The sequence below is a fragment of the Tamandua tetradactyla genome, chromosome 20 (assembly GCF_023851605.1).
Source record: "Tamandua tetradactyla isolate mTamTet1 chromosome 20, mTamTet1.pri, whole genome shotgun sequence".
Classification (NCBI taxonomy): Eukaryota; Metazoa; Chordata; class Mammalia; order Pilosa; family Myrmecophagidae; genus Tamandua; species Tamandua tetradactyla.
In genome coordinates, this window is record NC_135346.1 from 10,161,006 (window position 1) to 10,185,874 (window position 24,869).

At 37.6% G+C, this 24,869-nt stretch overlaps 1 protein-coding gene across 9 annotated transcripts in view; it reads right to left on the reverse strand.

Moving 5' to 3' along the window:
• The window catches only part of LOC143664910 (meiosis-specific kinetochore protein-like), a 150,817-nt gene that overhangs the window by 28,357 nt on the left and 97,591 nt on the right, over window positions 1-24,869 (reverse strand). For all 9 annotated transcript variants that reach the window (XR_013166669.1, XR_013166668.1, XR_013166673.1 and 6 more), the window contains one exon: window positions 23,519-23,639. Coding sequence is in view for 3 of the 9 variants with exons in the window: in XM_077138355.1 (XP_076994470.1) it covers window positions 23,519-23,639 (121 nt within the window). In the remaining 6 variants the exon portion in view is untranslated. The remainder of the gene's footprint in view (window positions 1-23,518; window positions 23,640-24,869) is intronic.

The window sequence follows — 24,869 nt, forward strand, 5'->3', positions numbered from 1 at the left end:
AGATCATTTAAATAACCCAAACACAGGGAGCCCCAAATGGGAATGAGTGAGGTCTTGTAACTCTGTACAGTTTAATGTGATGCCCGGATACATCCCAGAATATAAGAACAAAACACTATCTAGCAGTGACAATGAAGACTCTAAAAATATATGTAAAGAATTAGCATGGGTACATCACTGCTTAGTTGAAAGTGTTTTCAACAGAAGTACAGGCTAAGTGCATAGTGATGTAGCTGAGTGTTAAGAAGTAAGGAATGGATATACTTCCAGGAAGATGGCAGAATACAACAGGCAGAATTAACTCCTCCACCACAAAACAACTAGAAAACAGGCAAAAAACAACCAAAGTAGCAATTCTGGAGTCTGGGTGATCAGAAAGACCTGTGCATTATATAAGGAAGACCCGGACGGAAAAGTGGAGAAACTAGGATTGAGAAATTGGGGTAAATGTATTCAAATGTGATCATCTCTAAGGTCTGCTACCACACAATGGCTGCATTTGGCAGCCAAAAAGTGGCAAACGTCTGCTTCAGAGAGGTGGGAAAGGCACTCCTCTAAGACCTGCAGCCTAGTATTCCCTTGCAGGAACCTGGAAGCCAGTAGACTCATCTTGGCCACATACAGACCTTGCTACAGTGCCCAGTGCCTACCTCTCAACCCTGAAGCAGGACACTTCAAGTACCTGGACTTGAAGGATTCTAGGAAGGTCCTCACTCAGGAGGAGAGGACGGTGCAGAGCAGAGCCGATCTGATAATTGGCTGGCAAGAGAGACACGTTGGATCCCGCTGGTCAATCCTTTATATATAGGGGCTCAGGACTCTCATTGTATACTTGATCAGAGAGGCAGTGGCCAGGCAGCTGCATTGCAACGCCAGGCATCCTTCCTCAACCCCAAAGTCTTTCTTGCTGGCCAGAGAAAAGAAAAGCACTCCAGTACTGGCTGCTGGCTGGTGAAGCTGAACGTCCCTGTCCCAAAGCCTGGAGTCTTTCTGGGAATCATCAGGCCAATGAACTTACAAGCCAGAGTCTTCGTTGTGGTGCACAGTGCCCACCCCTCAACCCCTGGAACCAGTGGCTTCCAGCATACCTGGGGGTCTGCAGCCTTGATTGGATTTTCACCTGGTCTGGACCTGCCCAGTAGGCTGCCACAGCCAGGGAGCGGCAAGGTTGTGAGGGAGAGGTGGTTCAACACTGCCATCTTCTGGGAAGATGGGGAAAGTACAGACTGGCAAGCTGCTGCTCCGCCCAGCCTTTTTTAGAAAAGGGCTGCTCTCCATGAAATATGCACTGATTTTGGTTTGCTGGTAATACCAAGTGCCAAAGGAGATGTTCATCACAAACCCAAGTAAAAACAAAATATCAGATAAGTGAGGGAAACCAACTTTCAAAATAACCTGATCAAAATAATCAAATTCCAAAAAACCAACAACAAAAAAAATCTTAACTATGAAGAAGATATGGTCAAACCAATTGTTCAAAATAAAAATCCAGAGGAGACACAGAACTTGTAATAATTAATCAAAGACGTTCCTACAAATCTCCTAAATAAGTTCAACGGATTGGCGAGAGATAAAGGTTATCAACAAGACATGAGAACAGCATAAAAAAGAATTTGAAAGAAAGAATAAACAGAAAACAGCAGTTCTTACAGAAATGAAAGATACCGTAGATAAATTAAAAATATACTAGAGACGCACAACAGGAAGGAATAAGCAAACTAGAGGACAGAACAAGTGAATTTGAATGGAAAAAAGAACTGTTTAAGTTTGCTAAAGCTGCTGGAATGCAAAATACCAGAAATGGAACGGTTTTTAAAAAGGGAATTTACTAAGTTGCAAGTTTACAGTTCTAAGGCCATGAAAATGTCCAAAATAAAGCACCAACAAGAGGTTACCTTCACTAAAGAAAGGCTGATGCCATCTGGAACACCACTGTCAACTGAGAAAGCATATGGCTAGTGTCTGCTGCCGTCTTTGGCTTTTGTCAGCTGGGAAGGCACATGGCAACATCTGCTAGCTTTCTCTCCTGGCTTCTCGTTTCATAAGGATTCCGAAGGGGTGTTTTCTTTCTGCATCTCTAAAGGTCTTTGGCTGTGTGGGCCCTCAAACTTTTCCAAAAATGGTTCCCACTTAAAAGACTACAGTAAGCAACCCCACCTTGAATGGGTGGAGACACATCTCCATAGAAACTACCTAATCAAAAGGTACCACCCACAATTGAGTGGGTCACATTTCCATGAAAACAATAAAAAAGATTCCACCTGTGCTGGTTTGAAAGGATTTACGTCCCCTAGAAAAGCCATGTTTTAACTTAAATCCCATTTCATAAAGGCAGAATAATCCCTATTCAATACTGCATGTTTGAAACTGTAATCAGATTATCTCCCTGGAGATGTGATTTAATCAAGAGTGGCTGTTAAACTGGATTAGGTGACGACACGTCTCCACCCATATGGGCAGATCTTGATAAATTTCAGGAGTCCTATAAAAGAGGAAACATTTTGGAGAATGAAAGAGATTCGGAGAGAGCAGAGAATGCTGCAGCACCACGAAGCAGAGAGTCCATGAGCCAGTGACCTTTGGAAATGAAGAAGGAAAACACCTCCTGGGGAGTTTCATGAAATCGGAAGCCAGGAGAGAAGAAGCTAGCAGATGACACCATGCTCGCCATGTGCCCTTCCACTTAAGAGAAACCCTGGTATCTTGAACCAAGGTATCTTTCCCTGGATGCCTTAGATTGGACATTTCTATAGACTTGTTTTAATTAGGACATTTTCTCGGCCTTAGAACCATAAACTAGCAACTTATTAAATTCCCCCTTTTAAAAGCCATTTTGTTACTGGTATATTGCATTCCGGCAGCTAGCAAACTAGAACACCACCCAACAATATTGAATGAGGGTTAAAGAACATGGCTTTTCTGGGGTACACAACAGTTTCAAACCAGCACAAGAACAAATGGTGAAAAAGATGGAAAAATTGGAATCGGTATTCAGGGAAATGATGGACAACATGAAGATACAAATATAAGAATCCCTAGTGTTCCAGAAGGAGAGAAGAAGAGTAAAAGGTTAGGAAGACTATGTGAAGAAATAATTGGGGGAAAACTTCCCAACCCCTATAAAAGATAAAAATATGCAAGTCAAAGAAGCTCAATGAACTCTAAATAGAATATATCCAAACAGACATAGTCTAAGACACATACGAATTAGACTATCTAATGCTAAAGAGGAGAGAGTTCCAAGAGCAGCAAGAGAAAAGCAATTCACCACATACAACAGAAGTCACATAAAACTAAGCACTAACTACTTCTTGGGCACTGTGCAAGTAAGAAGCAGTGTTATGACATATCTAAGATACTGAAAGAGAAGAACTGCCAACCAAGAATTCTTTATCCAGCAAAGTTGTCCTGTAAAAGTGAAGGAGAATTTAAAATTATCACAGACATACAAATGCTGAAGGAATTTAACAAGAGACTTGTGCTGCAAGAAATACTACAGGGAGTTCTGTTGGCTGAACAAAAAGACAGGAGAGAGAGAAACCTGGAGGAGAATATAGAATGATGATTATCAGTAAGGTTAACCAAATGGATAAAAAGAGAGAAACTAGATCTGACAAATAAAAGCAAAGGGATAAAACAAATGAAGCAAGGACAATTTTCACAGTAATAACGTTGAATGTTAATGGATTAAACTCCCCAATAAAAAGACACAGATTGGCAGAATGGATGAAAAAATATTGTCCATCTATATGCTGTTTACAAGGGACTTGCTTTACACCCAAAGACACAAATAAATTTAAGTGAATGGATGAAAAAAGATATTCCATGCACGAAATAACAACAACAACAACAAAAAGGAGTACCGATATTATCATCACATAAAATAGATGTATAATGCAAAGATTTTATAAGAGACAAGGAAGAACACTATATATTAATAAAAGGGATAACCCACCAAGAAGAAGTAAGAGTCATAAATGTCCATGTACCCAATCAAGGTACCTCAAAGTACATGAAGCAAACACTGGCAAAACTGAAGGGAGCAACAGACATTTCTACACTTATAGTGGGAGACTTCAACACACCACACTCTTCAATAGACAGAACAACTAGACAGAAGATCAACAAGGAAATAGTGAACCTAAATAATAACATAAATGAATTAGACCTAAAAGACATATATAAATAATCGTATTCCCAAAACACCCGGATATACATACATTCTTCTCAAGTGTTCATGGAACATTCTCTAGGATACATCATATGCTAGGGCACAAAATAGGTCTTAAACATTTAAAAAGACTTAAGTTATTCAAAGCATGTTCTCCAATTACAATGGAATGCACTTGGAAATCAGTAACCACCAAAAGAACCAGAACTTTTACAAACATATGGAGGTTAAATAACATACTCAAATAATCAGTGGGTCAAAGAAGAAATTGCAAGAAATCAGTAAGTATCTGGAGACAATTGAAAACAAGAATACAACATATCAAAACTTATGAGATGCAGTAAAGGAGGAGCTGAGAGGGAAATTTATAGCTGTAAATGCTTACATTAAAATGGAAGAAAGAATTAAAACCAAAGGCCTAACTTACCAACTGAAGAAACCCAAGAAATAGCAGCAAACTAATCCTAAAGCAAGTAAAAGCAAAGAAATAACAAAAATTAAACAGAAATAAATGAGTTAGAGAACAAAAAAATACAATAGAATCAATCAAACCAAAAGTTGGTACTCCAAAAAAATCAAACCTTAGCTAGATTGACAAACCTTAGCTAGACTGACAAAAGTAAAAAAGAGAGGAGATGCAAATAAATAAATTCAGAAATGAGAGGACGATCATTACCATGTACCCTGAAGTAATAAACAAAGATCATAAAAGGATACTACATACAACTATTCCAACAACTAGGCAACTTACATTAATGGACAAATTTCTTAGAAACACACGAACATCCTATACTGACTGAAGAAGAAATTGAAGACCTCTACAAATCAATCATAAGTAAAGAGATTCAATCAGTCATCAAAAACCTCTGTACAAAGAAAAGCCCAGGGCTGGATGTTTCAAACGGGAATTTTATCAAACATTCCAGGAAGAATTAATACCATTTATGCTTAAGCTCTTCTAAAAAATTGAAGAGAAGGGAGCACTACCTAACCCATTCTATGAAGCTAATATCCCTCTAATACCAAAACCTAATAAAGATATTATAAGAAAGGAAAACTACAGGCCAACCTTCCTATTCAAGACAGATGGAAAAATTCTCAGCAAAATTTTTGTAAATCAAATCCAACAGCACATCAAAAAAATTATACACCACAACCAAGTGGTTATTTCAGGTATGCAAAGGTGGTTTGACACAAGAAAATCAATTAATATAATTTACCACATTAAAGAATAGAAAGGGAAAAAAATCACCTGATCATCTCAATTGATGCTGAAAAGGCATTCAACAAGATTCAGTATCTCAGTATCTTTTTTTTTAATTTTTAAATTTTGTTTAAAAAATATAGCAACAAACAAACACAACCATCTTAACTTATGATCATTCTGTTCTAAATGTATAATCAGTAATTCACAATATCATCACATAGTTGCACATTCATCATCATGATCATTTCTTGGAACATTTGCATCAATTCAGAAAAAGAAAAAGACAACAGAAAAAATTCATACATACCATACCCCCTACTCCTCCCTTTCATTGATCACTAGCATTTCAATCTAAATTTATTTTAACATTTGTTCCCCATATTATTTATTTTTATTCCATATGTTTTACTCGTCTGTTAATAAGGTAGATAAAAGGAGCATCAGACACAAGGTTTTCAAAATCACACAGTCACATCATGAAAGCTGTATCATTATATAACCATCTTCAAGAAACATATCAGCATTCTTTCTTGATAAAAACAATTCAAAAGGTAAGAAAGAAACTTACTCAACATGATAAAGGGCATTTATGAAAAGCCCACAGCCAACATCATACTCAATGGGGAGAGAATGAAAGCCTACCCTGTGAGATCAGGAATGAGACAAGGATGCAACATTTTGCTGGAGGTTCTAGTGAGAGCAATTAGGCAGAAAACAAAATAAAAGTAATCCAAATTGGAAAGGAAGAAGTAAAACTCATTATTTGCAAATGACATAATCCTATATCTGTACAATACTGAGAAACCTACAAAAAAGCTACTTGAGTTAATAAATTCAGCAATGTGGTGGGATAAAAGATCAATGCACAAAAATCAGGAGTGTTTCTATACACTAGGAATGAGTTAACTAAGGAGGCAATTAGAAAAAAACCCATTCACAGTAGCAAGTAAAAGAATCAAATACCTAGGAATAAACTTAACCAAACTTGTAAAGAACCTGTACACATAAAACTAAAAAACATGCTTAAAGAAATTAAAGAAGACCTAAATATGTGGAAAGATATTCTGTGTTCATCGATAGAAAAGCTAAATGTCATTAAGATGTCAATTCTAACCAAATTGATCTATAGACTCAATGCGACCAATCAAAATTACAACAACCTACTTCGCAGAATTAGAAAAGTCAGTTAGTGTAATTTTTTTGGAAGGGAAAGGGGTCACGCATAGCTGAAAACATCCTGAAAAAGAAGAATGAAGGGGGTTGCCTTATACTTCTTGACATTCAAGCTTATTGTAGAAGATGGCAGATTAGGATAGGTCGAATTCACCCCTGCTCCAAAGAACAGTGAGAGAAGTGACAGTAAAATGACCAGGACAGCGATTCCAGGGTATAAATGACCACTGAGGGTCTTGCACACCACAAAGGGAGGCCATGGTTGCAGAAGCTGAAAACTTGAGACACAGAGAACCAGAGACCATCCAGCTACTATAAACAGCTTAACGCATGGCATCCATCCCTTTCCAAATGGAGGCCCAGAGCCCTCAGGAGTACACGGACAGGGAGACAGGGACAAGGGAGTAAGCCAAGCTGTGTTCCTTGAACACCCTACTCCCCATTCCCAGCGTGCCACCCCACCACGACCCATAACCACCCCACATGTCACAAGCCCTGCCCCTGCCCCCCCAAAGGGCCCCATGCACCCAAACCCTGCCCCACGACACTCTAAGTAGCCCCACCCGGATTCCCCCAACCTGCACATTCTCACCCACAAACCCCATCCCGCACACATGCACACACCCCTGGACCCACATACTCTTGCACCCTTCCCACCCGCCCACCTGTGTCCAGTCCCTTATCCTCCACTTCTCTCTCACTGCCCCCTGCAGGTGCTCACACAAGCATCCATGCCACACACCACCCCAAAACCATGCAGTCACACAGTCCCACCCCACCACCCGAGCTCTGTGCATGCCACACAGAAACCTGTCCCCCAGAACCACACACGTGCACACTTGCATCCTGCCTGCTCCAGCATTCACGTATCCGTGCCCTGACCCCTTGACCCATGTACCCTGACCCCTTGTCTAGTACACTAGCACACCCCCACCTTAACCTCCAGCTGCATACAAGTGCTCACCTGTGTATCTGGGCCACACCTGCCTCCAGCCCCCAGCACTAATGCCCCACCTATCCACCTGGCAGGTGCTCATATGCACATGTATGCCACACAGTCCCTGCCTTTCACACACGTGCACCCCTGCCCCCATTCCCCAATAAACCCTATGCATGGGCACATGTGCTCTACCCCCAACCCATGCCCTACAACCTGTGCCCCGCCCCTGTGCAGAAGCGCATCTGTATCAAGGTCCCCTTGGAGCCCCTTCCCACACATAAGCATACACCTATATCCCACCTACTCTGTGCCCCAACATCTGCGCCCTGAACCCTGCACCCTGATACTCATGACCACTTCACCCCATGCACCCACTCACACCTATCCAAGCACCAGTGCCTGTGCATTTGCACAGACACGCCCCTCCCGTGATGCCCTGCCTCTGTATCCCCCATGCTGTGCCTTGCTCCTGCACTTCAAGGCCTGCTTGAGCTGCATCCCACTCCTCACAGTCCCTGCCCTGAAGTCCCACAACCCTGCACTCCATGCTCCTGGACACCAGCATAGTGCCCCTGATCCACGCCAATCTCTATGCCACAACCCATCATTGCACCACCGTACTCCATCCTATGCCCCATGTTCTGGCCCCTACCTGTCCCACAAATACAAAACTTTAGACCACTGAAGGAGATCAACTTCCAAAGTAACCCTATCAAGATAATTACATGCCTTGAGGACAACAGAAAATCACAAAGCATATGAAACTTCAGACAGATATAGCCCAGCCTAATGACCAAATTAAAACACCAGGGGAGATGCAGACCTTGGAACAACTAATCAAAGACGTTCATATAAGTCTACTAAATAAAATCAGTGGGTTGGCTAATGACATAAAGGATATCAAGAAGAATTTGATATCTAGAAGAGTATGAAGAAAATTTTGAAAGAACAGAAAAACAGCAGATATCATAGAGATTAAAGATGCTGCAGACCAAATAAAAAATAAACTACAGACATAAGACAGCAGCTTTGAAGAAGCAGAAGAAAGAGTAAGAGAATCAGAAAACAAAACAATTGATTCCAAATACACAAAAAAGCAAATGGCAAAAAAAGATGGAAATGGGCGGGCCATGGTGGCTCAGCAGGCAGAGTTCTCTCCTGCCATGCCAGAGATCTGAGTTCAATACCCGGTGCCTGCCCATGCAAAAAAAAAAAATTGAACTGGATCTCAAGGAAATGATGAAACGATGGACAAAATGAAGCACACAAATATGATAAAAATAATATTGGTGTCCCAGAAGGGGAAGATAAGAGTAAAGGGCAAGGAAGATTAGTTGAAGATAAAATGGGCGAAACTTTCCAACCCTTATAAAAGATATAAATATGCAATTCAAAGATGCCCAATGCGGGCCACGGTGGCTCAGCAGGTAAGAGTGCTTGCCTGCCATGCCCGAGGACCCGGGTTCGATTCCCAGTGCCTGCCCATGTAAAAAATAAAAAAAAAAAAGATGCCCAATGAACCCCAAATAGAATAAATCCAAATAGGCCTACTTCAAGACACAAAATAATTGGTCTGTCAAAAGAGAAATAGAAAATCCTGAAAGTGTTAAGAGAAAAAATGATCTACTACATACAAGGGAAACCATATGAGACTGAGTTCAGACTACTCAACAGGCACCCTGGAGGGGAAAAAGCAGTGTGATATGATATATTTAAGATCTTGAAATAGAAAGACTCCCAGTCAAGAATTCTGTACCCAGCCAAATTGTCCTTCAAATGAGGGAGAGATTAAAATTTTCACAAGACAAACAAATGCTGAGGGAAACTGTCAAAAAGAGACTGGTCCTATGAGAAATACTAAAGGGAGTTCTGTTGGCTAAACAAAAAATTGAGGAGGCTAAAAAGAGAAATAGGGAAAAGAATATAAAGATCTGACAAATAAAATCCAAAGGATAAGAGATGTATTCAAGAAATGCCTTTACAATAATAACTGAATGCTAACAGACTAAATTTACCAACTAAAAAATACAGATTGGCAGAATGGATTGAGAAATATAATCCAGCTATATGCAGCTTACAAGAGGCTCATCTTAGACATGAGGATACAAATAGATTGAAAGTGAAAGGATGGAAAAAGGTGCTCCACACAGGCTGTAACCAAAAGAAAGCAGAAGTCGCCATACTAATAACAGACAAAATAGACTTTAAATGTAAAAACATCATAAGAGACAAAGAAGGAATTTACATATTAATAAAAGGGACAATTCACCAAGAAGTAATAACAATCATAAATGTTTATGTTCTCAATCAAGGGGCTCCAAAGGACATGAGGCAAACATTGGCAAAACTGAAAGGAGTGATAGACATTACAACAATAACAGTAGGAGACTTCAATACACCACTCTCCTCTATAGACCAAACAACCAGACAGGGGATCAACAAAGTAATAAAAGAACTTAAACAATTTGACGAATGAATTAGACCTAACAGATATAAATAGGTTGTTACACCCCCAAATACCAGGAAATATATTCTTCTTCAGTGCTCATGCAATCTTCTCCAGGATAGGTCATATACTGGGGCACAAAAAGGTCTGTATAAATTTTTAAAAACTGAGATTATTCAAAGCACTTTCTCTGATCACAATGGAATGAAGTTGGACATCAATAAGCACCAAAGAAAAAGAACTTTCACAAATACATGGAGAATTTTTAAATAATGTACTCTTTTTTGTGTGGTGCGCCTTCTCCTCTTTTTTTTTAAAAAAAACTTTTTCATTGTATAATATATATACAAAGCAAAGAAAGAAAAAAGCAAGAGTTTTCAAAGAACTCTTCAATAAGTAATTACAAGACAGATCCCAGGATTTGTTGTGGGCTACCATACCATCCTTTCAGATTTTTCCTTCTAGTTGCTCCAGAAAATAATGTATTCTTAAATAACAAGTGGGTCAAAGAAGAAATTGCTAGAGAAATCAGTAACTATCTGAAGATGAATGAAAATGAGAATATCACATATAAGAACTTACGGTACATGGCAAAGGCAGTGCTTGAGAGTGAAATTTATTGCCATAAATATCTATATTAAAAAAGAAGAGCAAAATTCAAGGACTTTACTGCTCACCTGGATGAGCAAGAGGAAGAACAGCAAACTAATTCCAAAGCAAAAAGAAGTAGAGAAGTAACAAAGATTAAAGCATAGTTAAATGAATAGAACAAAAGAACAATAAAAAGAATCAATAAAACCAAAAGTTGGTTCTTTAATAAAATTGATGGACCCCTAGCAAAGCTGACAAAGAAAAAAAGAGAGAATTCAAATAAACGAAATCAGAAATGAGTGGGGGTCATTATCATGGACTCTGAAGAAATAAAAAAAAAATCATAAAAGGATACTATAAACAATTATTCACCAACAAACTAGACAACTTAGATGAAATGGAAAAATTCCTGGAAACACAAGAAAAAGTGACACTGACTTGAGAAGAAATAGAAGATCTCAACAAACCAATCACAAGTAAAGAGATTCAATCAGTCATCAAAATTCTTCCTACAAAGAAAAGCCCAGGGCCAGCTGGCTTCACAGGAGAATTTTATCAAACATTTCAAAAAGAACTAACATCAATCCTGCTTAAACTTTTCAAAAAAAAAAAAAACTAAGGAAAAAGGAATAGCATCTAACTCATTTTATGAGGCTAATATCACTCTAATATCAAAATTAGGTAAAGATGCTATAAGAAAGGAAAACTGCAGGCCAATGTTCCTAATAAACATAGATACAGAAATTGTTAACAAAATACTAGCAAATTGAATCCAATGACACATTAAAAGGATTATACACCACAAACAAGTGGAGTTTATACCAGGAATGCAAGGATAGTTCAACACAAGAAAATCAATTAACATGATACAGCATATTAACAAATCAAAAGGGAAAAATCATGATTGGTGCTGAAAAAGCGTTTGACAAAATTGTCAATCAACATTCCTTTCTGATAAAATCAACATCCCTTTCTGATAAAAACACTCCAAGGATAGGAATGAAAGGTAACCACCTCATTATGATTAAGGGAATATATGGAAAACTGATAGCCAGCACCGTACTCAATGGAAAGGGACTGAAAGCTTTCTGCCTAATATCAGGAATGAGACAAGGATGCCCTCTGTCACTACTATCATTCAACATTGTACTAGAAGTTCTAATGAGAGCAATCAGGCAGGAAAAAGAAATAAAAGGCATCCAAATTGGAAAGGAAGAAGTAAAACTTTCATTATTTGTAGATGACATAATACCATACCTGAAAAATTCTGAGAAATGTATAATAAAGTTACTAGAGCTAATAAATTCAGTAAAGTGGCAGGATATAAAATTAATGTGCAAAAATCAGTAATGTTTCTATATACAAGCAATGACCTAACTGAGGAGTCAATTATGGAAAAAATTTCACTCAAAATAGCAACTAAAAGAATCACATATCCAGGAATGAACTTAACTAGGGATATAAAGGGCTTGTACACAAAAACCACATAACATTGTTAAAAGAAATAAAAAAACAGCTAAATAGATGGAAAGACATCCTATGCTTACTGATAGGAAAGTTAAATGTAGTTATGATGTCAATTCTACCCAAACTGATCTACAGATTCAACACAGTACCAATCAAAATTCCATCAACCTACTTTGAAGACTTGGAAAAGCTAGTTACCAAATTCATCTGGAAGGGAAAGTGACCTTGAATAGCTAAAAGCATTCTTAAAAAAGAAGGAAGTGGGAGGATTAACACTCCCAGATTTTAAAAATTATTATAAAGCCACAGTGGTTAAAACAGCATGGTACTAAATTTTACACCCAAAGCACAAGCAAGAAAAGAAAACAATAGATAAATAGGAACTCCTCAAAATCAAATGCTTTTATGCCTCAAAAGACATTGTCAAGAAGTGAAGAGGCAGTCAACCCAATGGAAGAAAATATTTGGAAATCATACATTGGACAAAGGTTTGATATCCTGTATACATAAAGAAATCATACAACTCAACAAGAAAAGAACCAGTCCAATTGTAAAGTGGTCTAAAGATATAAATAGACATGTTTCTGAAGAGCAAATACAGATGGCTAAAAAGTACATGAAGAGATGCTTATTTTCATTAGCTATAAGGGAAATGCAAATCAAAACCACAATGAGATAACGTCTTATACGTATTAGAACAGCTGCTATTAAACAAACAGAAAACTACAAATGTTGGAGAGGATGTGGAGAAATTGGGACACTTATGCACTGCTGGTGGGAATTTATGATGCTACAACCACTATGGAAGTAAGTCTGGAGGAACCTGAGAAAACTAAGTATCGGGCTGCCCAATGACTTGGCAATACCACTACTTGGTATATACCCAGAAGAGCTGAAAGCAGTGACATGTAGAAATTTGCACACTGATATTCATAGCAGCATTATTCACAACTGCCAAAAGACAGAAACAATCTAAGTGCCCATCAATAGATGAGTGGATTAATAAAATGCAGTATATATACATGATGGAATATTATACAGCCATAAAATAAAATAAAACGTCCTGAAGCACATGACAAGATGGATGAGCTTTGAGGACATAATGCTGAGTGAAATAAACCAGACACAAAAAGATAAATACTGCATGACTTTGCTTTTATGACCATAGTAAAGGTCATAAAATACAGAATATAGGGGGCCTAGAGATACACAGAAGCTAGAGATGGGTGAACGGTTAGCTAATGAGCCTAAACTTAAATGTAAGGGAATAGACAAAAGTGAAGGCAGTTCATTAGTGAGTTTATAAGTAACACTGCCATATGAAGGTGAACATAACTGAAAGGGGTTGTATGGTCCCACGTGTCCCACCAATTAAATAAGAATTTTCTTGTGTGAATTAGTTAAAAGGTCTGAATCTTGTACAGAGATCGTATAATTCAGGTCATAAGGGGAAAACTGCTATTGCATGCTAAGGGCTATGTTTAGTAGGCAAACATCAACAATACCACAGCAACACCAGGGATAAATAATGGGGGGAGGGACAAGTATTAAGGGAAGGTTTGGATTTTCTATTTAGTGAGGGTGTGTTTACCAGTTATTTTTCTCTTGGAAACAATGAAATTGTCTAAAATTGAGAGTGTTGATGGACTGTTGACTTTGGACATTAGTCATCATGCCCAATGGATGGAGGTGGCTGAAGGATACATTGAGAAGTAGAATGGCAAATGGTGGTATAAACATACGATCGAATATTGTGCTGCTACAGAAAAGAACAAAGTTGTGAGGCATGCAGCACTCAATGAACGTACTAGACATTTTGTGGGCAAAATAAGCCAGAAACAAAGGAGCAGATATTGTACGGTCTCATTTAGAAAGTACTTATAAGAAAACTGGGCCTAGATTGTAAGCTCTTATACCAGTCACATTTAGTCTGGAGCTATAATTATATTTCTGGATTTTGAGAGGCAGTGTTATATATATATAATCTGGTATTTAGAGATAAGAATGAAGCCAGTCAGGTAGGGAGTAAGGTAAATCAGAATACAGGGGTAAGGAAGACATTGCCTGTATTTTAGAACTTCATCTACTCTGTGAGACCAGAGGGAGAGAGGTTTATTTTGTCCAGAACCTAAATTTTCTGTAGCACATAATCGAATTCAACCTGTCTGGATAGATCATTTAAACAACCCAAACACAGGGAACACAGAATGGGAATGAAGGCCTGTAATCCTGTATCATATAATGTAACACCCTGATACATCCCAAAGTCTGTTAAGCAGATAATCAAAAAAGTATTAGCAAAGTTCCTTGAGGGATGGGGGAAAAATTATGAAACTATTAAATTTTACCACCAGGGAAACCCCTTTTATGGTGCCAAACATTAGGGCCACCCAAGTCAATAGGCCAAGCCCTTGATCTTGAGGCTTGCTCTTGTGAAGCTTATTTCTGTAGCAGAGAGCCTAGCCTACCTATAGCTATGCCTAAGAGTTACTTCTGGAGGAACTCTTTTGTTACTCAGATAGGGCCTCTCTCTCTCTAAGCCCAACTCTGCAAGTGAAATAATTACTTTCTCCCCTGCATGGGATGTGATATCCAGGGGTGAAAGTCTCCCTGGCAATATGGTATATGACTTCCTGGCACCATGGGATTGACAATGCCATCCTGACCAAAAGGGGGGAAAGAAGCGTAACAAATGAGATAATCAGTGGCTGAGAGAGTTCAAATCGAGTTGAGAGGCTACTCTGGAGGCTACACTTATCTAGCTTCAGCTAGGCATGGCTACCTAACTTCATAATTTGCCAACCCCCAACTAAAACCATTCCTGCCAAGCCTAAAGAACACCTAGGGCTTTATATGAGATTCTACAAAGGTACCATGCACTAGGATTACTTTCCATAAACCTACAACCTCCAGATAGGTTCCTAGGTCAGATAAGTCTTGAAACACAGAGGGTCAGCCTCTTCAGAACACTGACTAATTCCATCCCCTATCCCACATTATTGACAGCCCATTCCCACATGAAAAAGTTAGGATGGGCATAGCCCAAATAACCCTTAAGAGTGGGAGAAAGATCAAAGGTGATGGTAGAGTTATACAGAGAAGATGGGTTTAACAAACAAATATGATTGCTGATCATTAAACTGATACTTCTTTTAGTCTCCAGTGTCTTAGAGCAGCTAGTAGTAAAAACCTAAAATTGTGGAATTATAACCCATACCAAACTCTGAAATCTGTTCTATAACTAATTGTTGAGGTGCACTTTGAAATTTATAGCTTTTTTATATATATATTATTTTTCACAAAAAAGAAAAAATTGATTATGATGACGAATGCAAATCTATATGATGACACTGTGAACCACTGACTGTACACTTCGGATAAGTACATGGCATGTGAATATACATAATATATATCAATAAAATTACATTAAAATAAAAACACCTATTTAGAAACAATTATAAAAGTCTGGATGGTATCAATAGTCATTGTGCTGGTGTGAAAGGATTATATGCCCTAGAAAAGCCATGTTTTAATCCTGATTCATCTTGTAGGGGCAGCCATTATTTTAATCCCTATCCAGCACTGTAGTCTGGAAACTTGATTAGATTACCTTTGTGGAGATGTGACACACCCAATTGTGGGCATTAACCTTTGATTAGAGGGAGATGTGACTCTACCCATTCCAGGTGGGTCTTGATTAATTTACTGGAATTCTTTAAAAGAGGTAACATTTAGGAAAGAGCCATGAGAACCATGAGAGCCTAAGCAGCCAGCAACCTTTGGAGATGAAGAAGGAAAATGCTCCCAGGGGTGCTTCATGAAACAAGAAGCTTGGAGAGAAAGCTAGCAGATGTCACCATGTTCACCATGTTCCTTTCCAGTTGAGAGAGAAACCCTGAAGTTCATCAGCCTTTCTTGAGTGATAATAACCTCTTGTTAGTGGCTTAATTTGGACATTTTTATAGACTTTTTTAAAATTGGGACATTTTCACAGCCTTAGAGCTGTAAACTTGCAACTTAATAAATTGCCCCTTTTAAAAGCTGTTCTGTTTCTGGTATATCGCATTCCTGTAGCTAGCAAACTAGAATAGTCATCAATCCTAATGAATGCAGATTTAGGCTGGGTGGGATAAAAACAATAACCAGTCTGCAATTTTTACATTAACAGAGTAAAACATATTGGAATTTATAATAATGCATCTTTATAAAGAAAACATATGTTCTTTTTTTTGTAAAGAATAAGATTTACTTTGAGAAAATCCATATGGCATGTGGTTGCAAACTTCAAAGAGTGAAGAGCTGTTCTTGTGTTGTTTTATTGGAGAGCAGAGTATAAAAATTGAATTTTGTTTATCATCATCTTTTTATTTTAAATGAGTTTTCATTATATTTACTAACTGAATAAACATTATTTCACTCGGAAAAAAAAAGATTATTATAAATCCACAGTGGTCAAAACAGCATGGCAGTAGTACAAAGATAGACATGTTGATCGATGGAATTGAATTGAGAGTTCAGAAACAGATCTGCAGATCTATGGTCATCTGATTTTTGACAAGTCCTCCAAATACACTGAACTGGGATAGAATAGTCTCTTCAATAAATGGGGCTGGGAGAACTGGATATCCATATCCGAAGAGATGAAAGAGGACCCCTACCTCACACCCTATACAAAAATTAACTCAACAATCAAAGACCTAAATATAACAGCCAGTACCATAAAACTCCTAGAAGAAAACATAGGGAAACATCTTCAAGTTTTAGTGGTAGGAGACAGCTTCTTAGGCTGTATACCCAAAGCACAAGCAACGAAAGAAAAAATAGATAAATGAGAACTCCTCAACACTGAACACTTCTGTGCTTCAAAGGACTTTGTCAAAACAGTGAACAGGCAGTCAATTCAATGGGAGAGAATATTTGGTAACCATATATCTGATAAGGGTTTGATATCCAGAATATATAAAGAAATCCTACAACTCAACAATAAAAGGACAAATAACTCAATTATAAAATGGGTAAAAGATATGAATAGACATTTCTTGAAGGAGGAAATACAATTCCTTAAAAAGCAAATGAAAAGATGTTCATCTTCTTTAGCTATCAAGGAAATTCAAATCAATACCACAATGAGTTACCATTTCATACCCATAAGAATGGCTGCTATTAAACAAACAGGAAGTACAAATGTTGGAGAGGCTGTGGAGAAACAGGAACACTTATCCACTACTGGTGGGAGTGTGAAATGGTACAGCCACTGTGGGGGACAGCTTGGCAGTTATTCAGAAAACTATTGAGTTGCCATGTGACCTGAAATTCTGCTACTTGGTATATACTCAGAAGATCTGAAAGCAGGGATAAGACAGATAATTGCACACTGATGTTCATAGCAGCCTTGTTTACAATTGCCAAAAGATGGAAACAATTCAAATGCCCATCAAGAAAGAAACAGATAAAGAAAATGTGGTACACATATGATGGAATACTATGCAGCAGTAAGAAAAGTTGAGGTCCCAAAGCATGTGACAACATGGATGAATCCTGAGGGCATAATACTGAGTGAAATAAGTCAGGCACAAAAGGACAGATATTGTATAATTTCACTAATACGGACTAACTAGAATATGTAAACTCAAGAGTTTTAAAATGCAGAATACAGGATACCAGAAATGGATAGTAGTTGGAAAAGGGGGAATGGTGACCTAATATGCTCAGAATGTATCACAAGGTTGAACTTAAAATGTTTGGAAATAGATATTTCTATTTCCAATATCTATTTGGAAATAGAGAGTGAGGGTAGCTCGTTAGGAGGAACATAAGGAATCATGCTGAATGGTAGGTGAATTTCATTGAAAGTTATTTACAGTCATGTATGCCACCAATTAAAACTACAAATTTAAATAAGTACTTGTAATTACTTGCATGAACTGGTACAAATACATGACACTAATACAAAGAGTTGATAATACAGTAGTATGTGGGGGAAAATACCTATTGCAAGATATGGACTATAGTTAACAGTAAGACCTTAAAATTCTTTCATCTACAGTAAAGGGTATAACACACCAATACCAGGGGTCAGTAATAGGGAGAGATAGGGATATGAGGTGTTTGGGTTTTTTGTGTGTGTCTATATGATAATTTTCTTTTTGAAGTAATGAAAATGGTCTAAAAGTGAGTGTGATGATGACCGCACATGTAAATGATGATACCGTGAGATACTGATTGTATACTTCGGACAGAATAGCTGATAAATGAATAAATCTTAATAAAATCTGAAAAAAAAACACATAGGACTGTACAAGAGGAGCACTGAACCCTAATGTAAATTTTATTCTATATTTAAAAGTACAATTCTAATAATATTGTTTCAAGAATTGATAACAACCACGCCATAACAATGCACACTGTCATAATGGGAGTAGGGTATGTGGGAGCTCTGTATTATCTACATGACCTTTCTGTAAACCTACAATTCCTCTAATAAAATTCTTTTTAAAATTAAATTTAAAAAAACAAATGCTAGAATTATCCAGCCAAGGTTCTCCACAGCCTGACAGCAGTCAATCGTCTGTTCTCAAAGTAAACCTTGAAAGCTCAGAGCCAAGTCAATTATTTTTCTTTAACTGTAAAATTAAAGAAACCATAACCATACACCTTAAAAGTATAAGTTTCACTTCCATGAAAATTTATATGAAGCAATTTTTGCACATTAAGATTAGTGAACTAATCAGATCAGGTCAAGACACTGTGATTCATTTATTCAACAAATGATTATATATTCAACTAAAGTTTGGACCCTATCACTATGCTAGTGTTATCAAAGCTAGAAAGAAGATTATTTTATGGCCTTTGTCCTTGAAAACTTCATAATCTAAAGGATATGAAAAGATAGCATTATAAATTATATCACATAGCAGTATATTATTAAGTGTCAAATGAGCAGCATCAAATTAAGTATCCAAGAAACTTAAAAGAGTTTCTATGCATTAGATGCTCAAGGCTGGCTCTGTGGAGGAAATGAACCAAGAGTGGATGGTTGGTTTATACATAGTCTATTAAATTTTAATTGCTTCGCTGGTTGCTTACTCATAAAAGGTTCCAAAGTGCTTTTGAGTATTTAGACATTTTGCCTGAAATACAAGGGAAGTATAGAAAAATCTAAACTATTGTTTGAAGCCTTGAGAAAATGAAGCTCTCTCAGCACTAGCTAGATGTATGTTGTTGGATAAACTGCATACTAACTAACGCCTCAGATTCTTAATATGTAAAATGGGGATGATATCACATGTCCTCTCTATCATAAAGTTGTAGTGACAAATAAGTGAGATATAATGAGGTGCTTAGCACACTACCTTTCAGAGAGGAAACACCTCACAGTATTCTTGTATTTAGAAATATTTCCAATGTATATGGAGATATTATTTTTCCAAGGAGTATGATGTGTGCAACCTGCTCTAAATGTTCATGAGATATACAGATAGACAGACAGACAGACAGATAGAATAGCTATAGCAACGGTTGTAAAATATTAAAAAGTGGTACATCTGGGTGTCTGAGGTGGGGATGGAGATATGCTGGTGTTCTCTGTATTGGCTTTTGCATTGTTTTCAACATTTTTTATTGTGAAATATAACATATATAAAAAAGTGATAAATTTCAAAGTACATTTCAACAAGTAGTTATAGAACAAATCTCGAAGTATGGTATAGGTTACAGTTCTACAATTTCAGATATTTCCTTCTAGCTGCTCTAAGATATTGAGGAAAAAGAAATATCAATATAATGATTCAGTAGTCTTACTTATTTGTTAAGTCCTATCTTCTCTGTTATAATTTCTCCTTCTCCTTTGATTCTTCTCCCAACATTTAGGGATATTTGGGAAATGACCACTCTAGTTTCTTCAAGCTGAAAAGGGGTGTCAACATGATGGGATGGGGGATACAACTAGTTGATGCTTTTGGAGAGACTGGTAACTCTGGGTTTCAGGGATTATCCCAGGCCTAGTAACCACCTGGAGGTTTTAGGTTTCTGAAAAATAAACTTAGTAAGACTTTAATAGAGTCTCAGATAGAGTCCTGGGTATTCTTTAGAGTTTACAGGAATATTGTTGATTGGGGCTTGGCATACCATGGAAACAGCAATATCTAACTGAAACTTGCATAATAGTAGCCTCCACAACAGCCTGTCCCACATTGCCAGAGAGACTTACAACCCTGGACATCATGTTCCACATAGTGGGAAAGGTACTGATTTTACTTGCAGAGTTGGGCTTCAAGAGAGGTCACATATGAGACTTCCGGAGAAGATGGCGGCTTAGTAAGACACGCGGGTCTTAGTTCCTCCTCCAGAAAAGCAACTAAAGAAACAGAAACAATACAAAACAGCTCCCGGAGCCACAACAGAGACCAAAAAGACAGCGTACCCCATTCTGGAATGGCTGAACGGGCAGGGAGAATCCGCTGCGGTGAGACACCCGAGGGGTGTGCGTTTTCCCGGCCGGGGCGGCTGGCGACTGGGGTCCCCTCCACGCACGTGGCTCCCCGGTCTGACTGGGAACATTGGATAGCGGGGCCCTCCTGTCACGCTTGGCGTCTCGGGCCAGCTGGGCAATTTGGACCGGCACTTCCCCAAGCCGCGGTGGCCAGCGACCCCCGCCTCCACGCGCAGTTTCCCAGGCCGACTGCCCCGCAGACAGACAAGCGCCACGAGCGCCACCTACTGGGCAGGAAAAGAAAAACAGAGCCCAGAGATTTCACAGAAAAACCTTTCAACCAGCTGGGTCCCACACCCAGGGAAATCTGATCAAATGCCCAGACACCAGCAGAAAATAATGGATGACGCTCGGAAAATTGAAGATATGGCCCAGTCAAAGGAACAAACCAATAGTTCAAATGAAATACAGGAGCTGAGACAACTAATGCTGAATATACGAACAGAAATGGAAAAACTCTTCAAAAACCAAATCAATAAATTGAGGGAGGACATGAAGAAGATACGGGCTGAACAAAAAGAAGAAATAGAAAATCTGAAAAAACAAATCACAGAACTTATGGGAGTGAAGGACAAAGAAGAAAAAATGGAAAAAACAATGGATACCTACAATGGTAGATCTAAAGAGACAGAAGCTACAATTAGTGAACTGGAGGATGGAACATCTGAATTCCAAAAAGAAACAGAAACTATAGGGAAAAGAATGGAAAAACTTGAGCAGGGGATCAGGGAACTGAATGACAATATGAAGCGCACAAATATACGTGTTGTGGGTGTCCCAGAAGGAGAAGAGAAGGGAAAAGGAGGAGAAAAACTAATGGAAGAAATTATCACTGAAAATTTCCCAACTCTTATGAGAGACCTAAATTTACAGATCCAAGAAGTGCAGCGCACCCCAAAGAGAATAGACCCAAATAGGCGTTCTCCAAGACACTTACTAGTTAGAATGTCAGAGGTCAAAGAGAAAGAGAGGATCTTGAAAGCAGCAAGAGAAAAACAATCTGTCACATACAAGGGAAACCCAATAAGACTATGTGTAGATTTCTCAGCAGAAACCATGGAAGCTAGAAGACAGTGGGATGATATATTTAAATTACTAAAAGAGAAAAACTGCCAACCAAGACTCCTATATCCAGCAAAATTGTCCTTCAAAAATGAAGGAGAAATTAAAACATTTATAGACAAAAAGTCACTGAGAGAATTTGTGACCAAGAGACCAGCTCTGCAAGAAATACTAAAGGGAGCACTAGAGTCAGATACGAAAAGACAGAAGAGAGAGGTATGGAGTAAAGTGTAGAAAGAAGGAAAATAAGATATGATAAATATAATACAAAAGCCAAAATGGTAGAGGAAAATATTATCCAAACAGTAATAACACTAAAAGTTAATGGACTGAATTTCCCAATCAGAAGACATAGACTGGCAGAATGGATTACGACCCAGCAATACCACTGCTAGGTGTCTACTCAAAGGACTTAAGGGCAAAGACACAGACGGACGTTTGCACACCAGTGTTTGTAGCAGCATTATCTACAATTGCAGAGAGATGGAAACAGCCAAAATGTCCATCAACAGACAAGTGGCTAAACAAACTGTGGCGTATACCTACGATGGAATATTATGCAGCTTTAAGACAGACTAAACTTATGAAGCACGTAATAACATGGATGGACCTAGAGAACATTATGCTAAGTGAGTCTAGCCCAAAAGTAAAGGACAGGTGCTGTATGGTCCCACTGATGTGAACCGACATTCGAGAATCAGCTTGGAATATATCATTGGTAACAGAGACCAGCAGGAGTTAGAAACAGGGTAAGATAATGGGTAACTGGAGCTGAAGGGATACAGACTGTGCAACAGGACTAGATACAAAAACTCAAAAATGGACAGCACAATAATACCGAAGTGTAATGTAACTAGGTTGGAACACTGAATGAAGCTGCACCTGAAATATGGTTTTTTGTTTGTTTATGTGTTTGTATCTTTTGTTTTTGTTTTTTTCTTTTTCCTTTATATATATATATATTTTTTATTAGTATTATTATTTTAATTCTCTTCTCTATATTAACACTCTATATCTTTTTCTGCTGTTTTGCTAGTTCTTTTCCTAAATCGATGCAAATGTACTAAGAAATGATGATCATACATCTATGTGGTGATACTAAGAATTACTGAGTGCATGTGTAGAATGGAATGATTTCTAAATGTTCTGTTAATTTCTTTTCTTTTTTTTGATTAATAAAAAAAATTAAAAAAAAAAAGAGAGGTCACATATGAGCAACAAAAGAGGTCCTTTGGAAGTAACTCTTAGGCATAAATATAGGTAGGCTTAGCTTGTCCATTATAAATATAAGTTTCATGAGAGTAAGCCGCAAGATCAAGGACTTGGCTTATTAACTTTGGAGTCCCTAATGCTTGAGAAAGTATCAGGGATTTCCCAGTTGGGAAAGTTTAATAGTTCTGTAATTTATCTCCAGTTCCTCAAGGGACTTTGCTAATACTTTTAAATAATCTGCCCAACATATTCTTAAATGTATCCAGGTATCACTTTAAGCTATACAGAACTAGATTTTATGTTATTTTTGCAACCATTCAGTAATTTTGAAATTGTTTCAGAATAAAAAGTTAAAGCAAAAAAGGCAACCCCCCACAAAAATAGCCTCAAATAAAATACACTAACAATAAAACTACCATTTACTGAAAACTTTTTAAAATTTCCATATATTTACAAAAGAATACTACTGAAAATGAAATGCAAATGACACTAACTTCTAAATACTTATACAAGAAGGCACTCTAGATAAATACATTTAACAATGGTATAAGATAATCTTTTAAAAGATGAAGCATTTATCTTCCCCCAAATTATTTTATTCAGGTTCTGAAACATGGCCAGACTTTTTATAACTTTAACATTTCACTTTGTGCAATAACATACAATTCATAACTGAATTTCCTGTGTACATAAAAGTTGACCATGAAAAATTGTTTTATATCATCCCAAAAATAATCTATGTATTTATATTACATTACCTTGAGGAATATTTTTTGAAGGAGTGTATTTCTTCTTTACAGTAACATCTTTAATTTTCACTTGCCTAGTTCCTGGTGATGCTCTAATAATACAACATATTTCTGACGTATTTGAAGGATCCTGCAAAAGAAAAAAAGAAAGCAGAGATAGCATTCCTCAAGGTATTACAGTCATATGTTGTTTTATTTTGAAAGAAAAGTAGTCTCAATATCCACATCTTATAGATATTAACAAATGCTTATTTAATATTAACAAGATATTAACAAGATGCTTATTTAACTCTAAACACCAATTGGTTTAAAACATGTTAATTTAATACTCATAAGGCAAAGCAGATTATATTACTCCCACTCTATAAATGAGGAAACTTTGGTTTAGAGATGTCGGATAAGTTACTCAATGCCAGAGGACTAGTTATGGTAGAGCTGATATTCAAGTACTCCAAAGTGGGAAAGAAAATTTGCATGATTTACTGAATTAAACATAAATTTAAATTTAATTCTGAGTCAAACACTAGAGGTCCTTGATTTCCCAACTCTGTGGACAATTTCTCATCAAGAAGAGTCCCTGAAAAAAAGAAATACCACATCTTTCAGAAATGACAAGTCTAGTTTCTTAGAACTCGAAAGTAGAGATATATGTTCATCAAGAGTTTTTCCCATTTTTAATAAAGACTATATAAGAAACCTCTTCTTCTACTGTAAAATTCATATGATTGTCTGTGATGGACATTTGCTATTTTCCATACTTCCAGTACTAGTATTCTGAATTTTCTTGGGAGAATCTTTCCACTCTATCAGCCTATGCCCCTCCATTTCTAATGGATTAGGTGAGGCTAATAATTCTGAGTACCAGGGGTGGCTAGATGACCCAGCCAAGCCAATAAAAATATTTCATGATCCTGGCCACACAGACTGCTTCAGTCAACAACCCTGTAAATTGGCTAGCATAAAGAAGGGAAGGATGGACCTGAGATTCTGGTACTAAGCCAGAATCCTTCAACAAGGTTAAAGTGATCCTAGATTGATACCCTGCCTAGGTATAGCTCTTGTAGTAGAAACAGATAGAAATCCTCTAAGGAGAATAAGAAGCCCAATTTAGTCCCACAGAATTCCTGTCAACTAAGACCAAGCAAATAAATAAATCATTATGGTCAGGGCCATGTCAGATTTGTCCTTCAAGATTCAGCTAATAGTTCTGTAGAAATGATGGGTGAAATACATTTCACACCTCCTAAAATTTCATTATAACAACAATAAAGGAAGTAGCAGACTCAGGAGGAAACAATCTATTATATCTGAGACTATCCAGGAATATCAAACAATGGATTTAATCTCCAGAATGCAGATA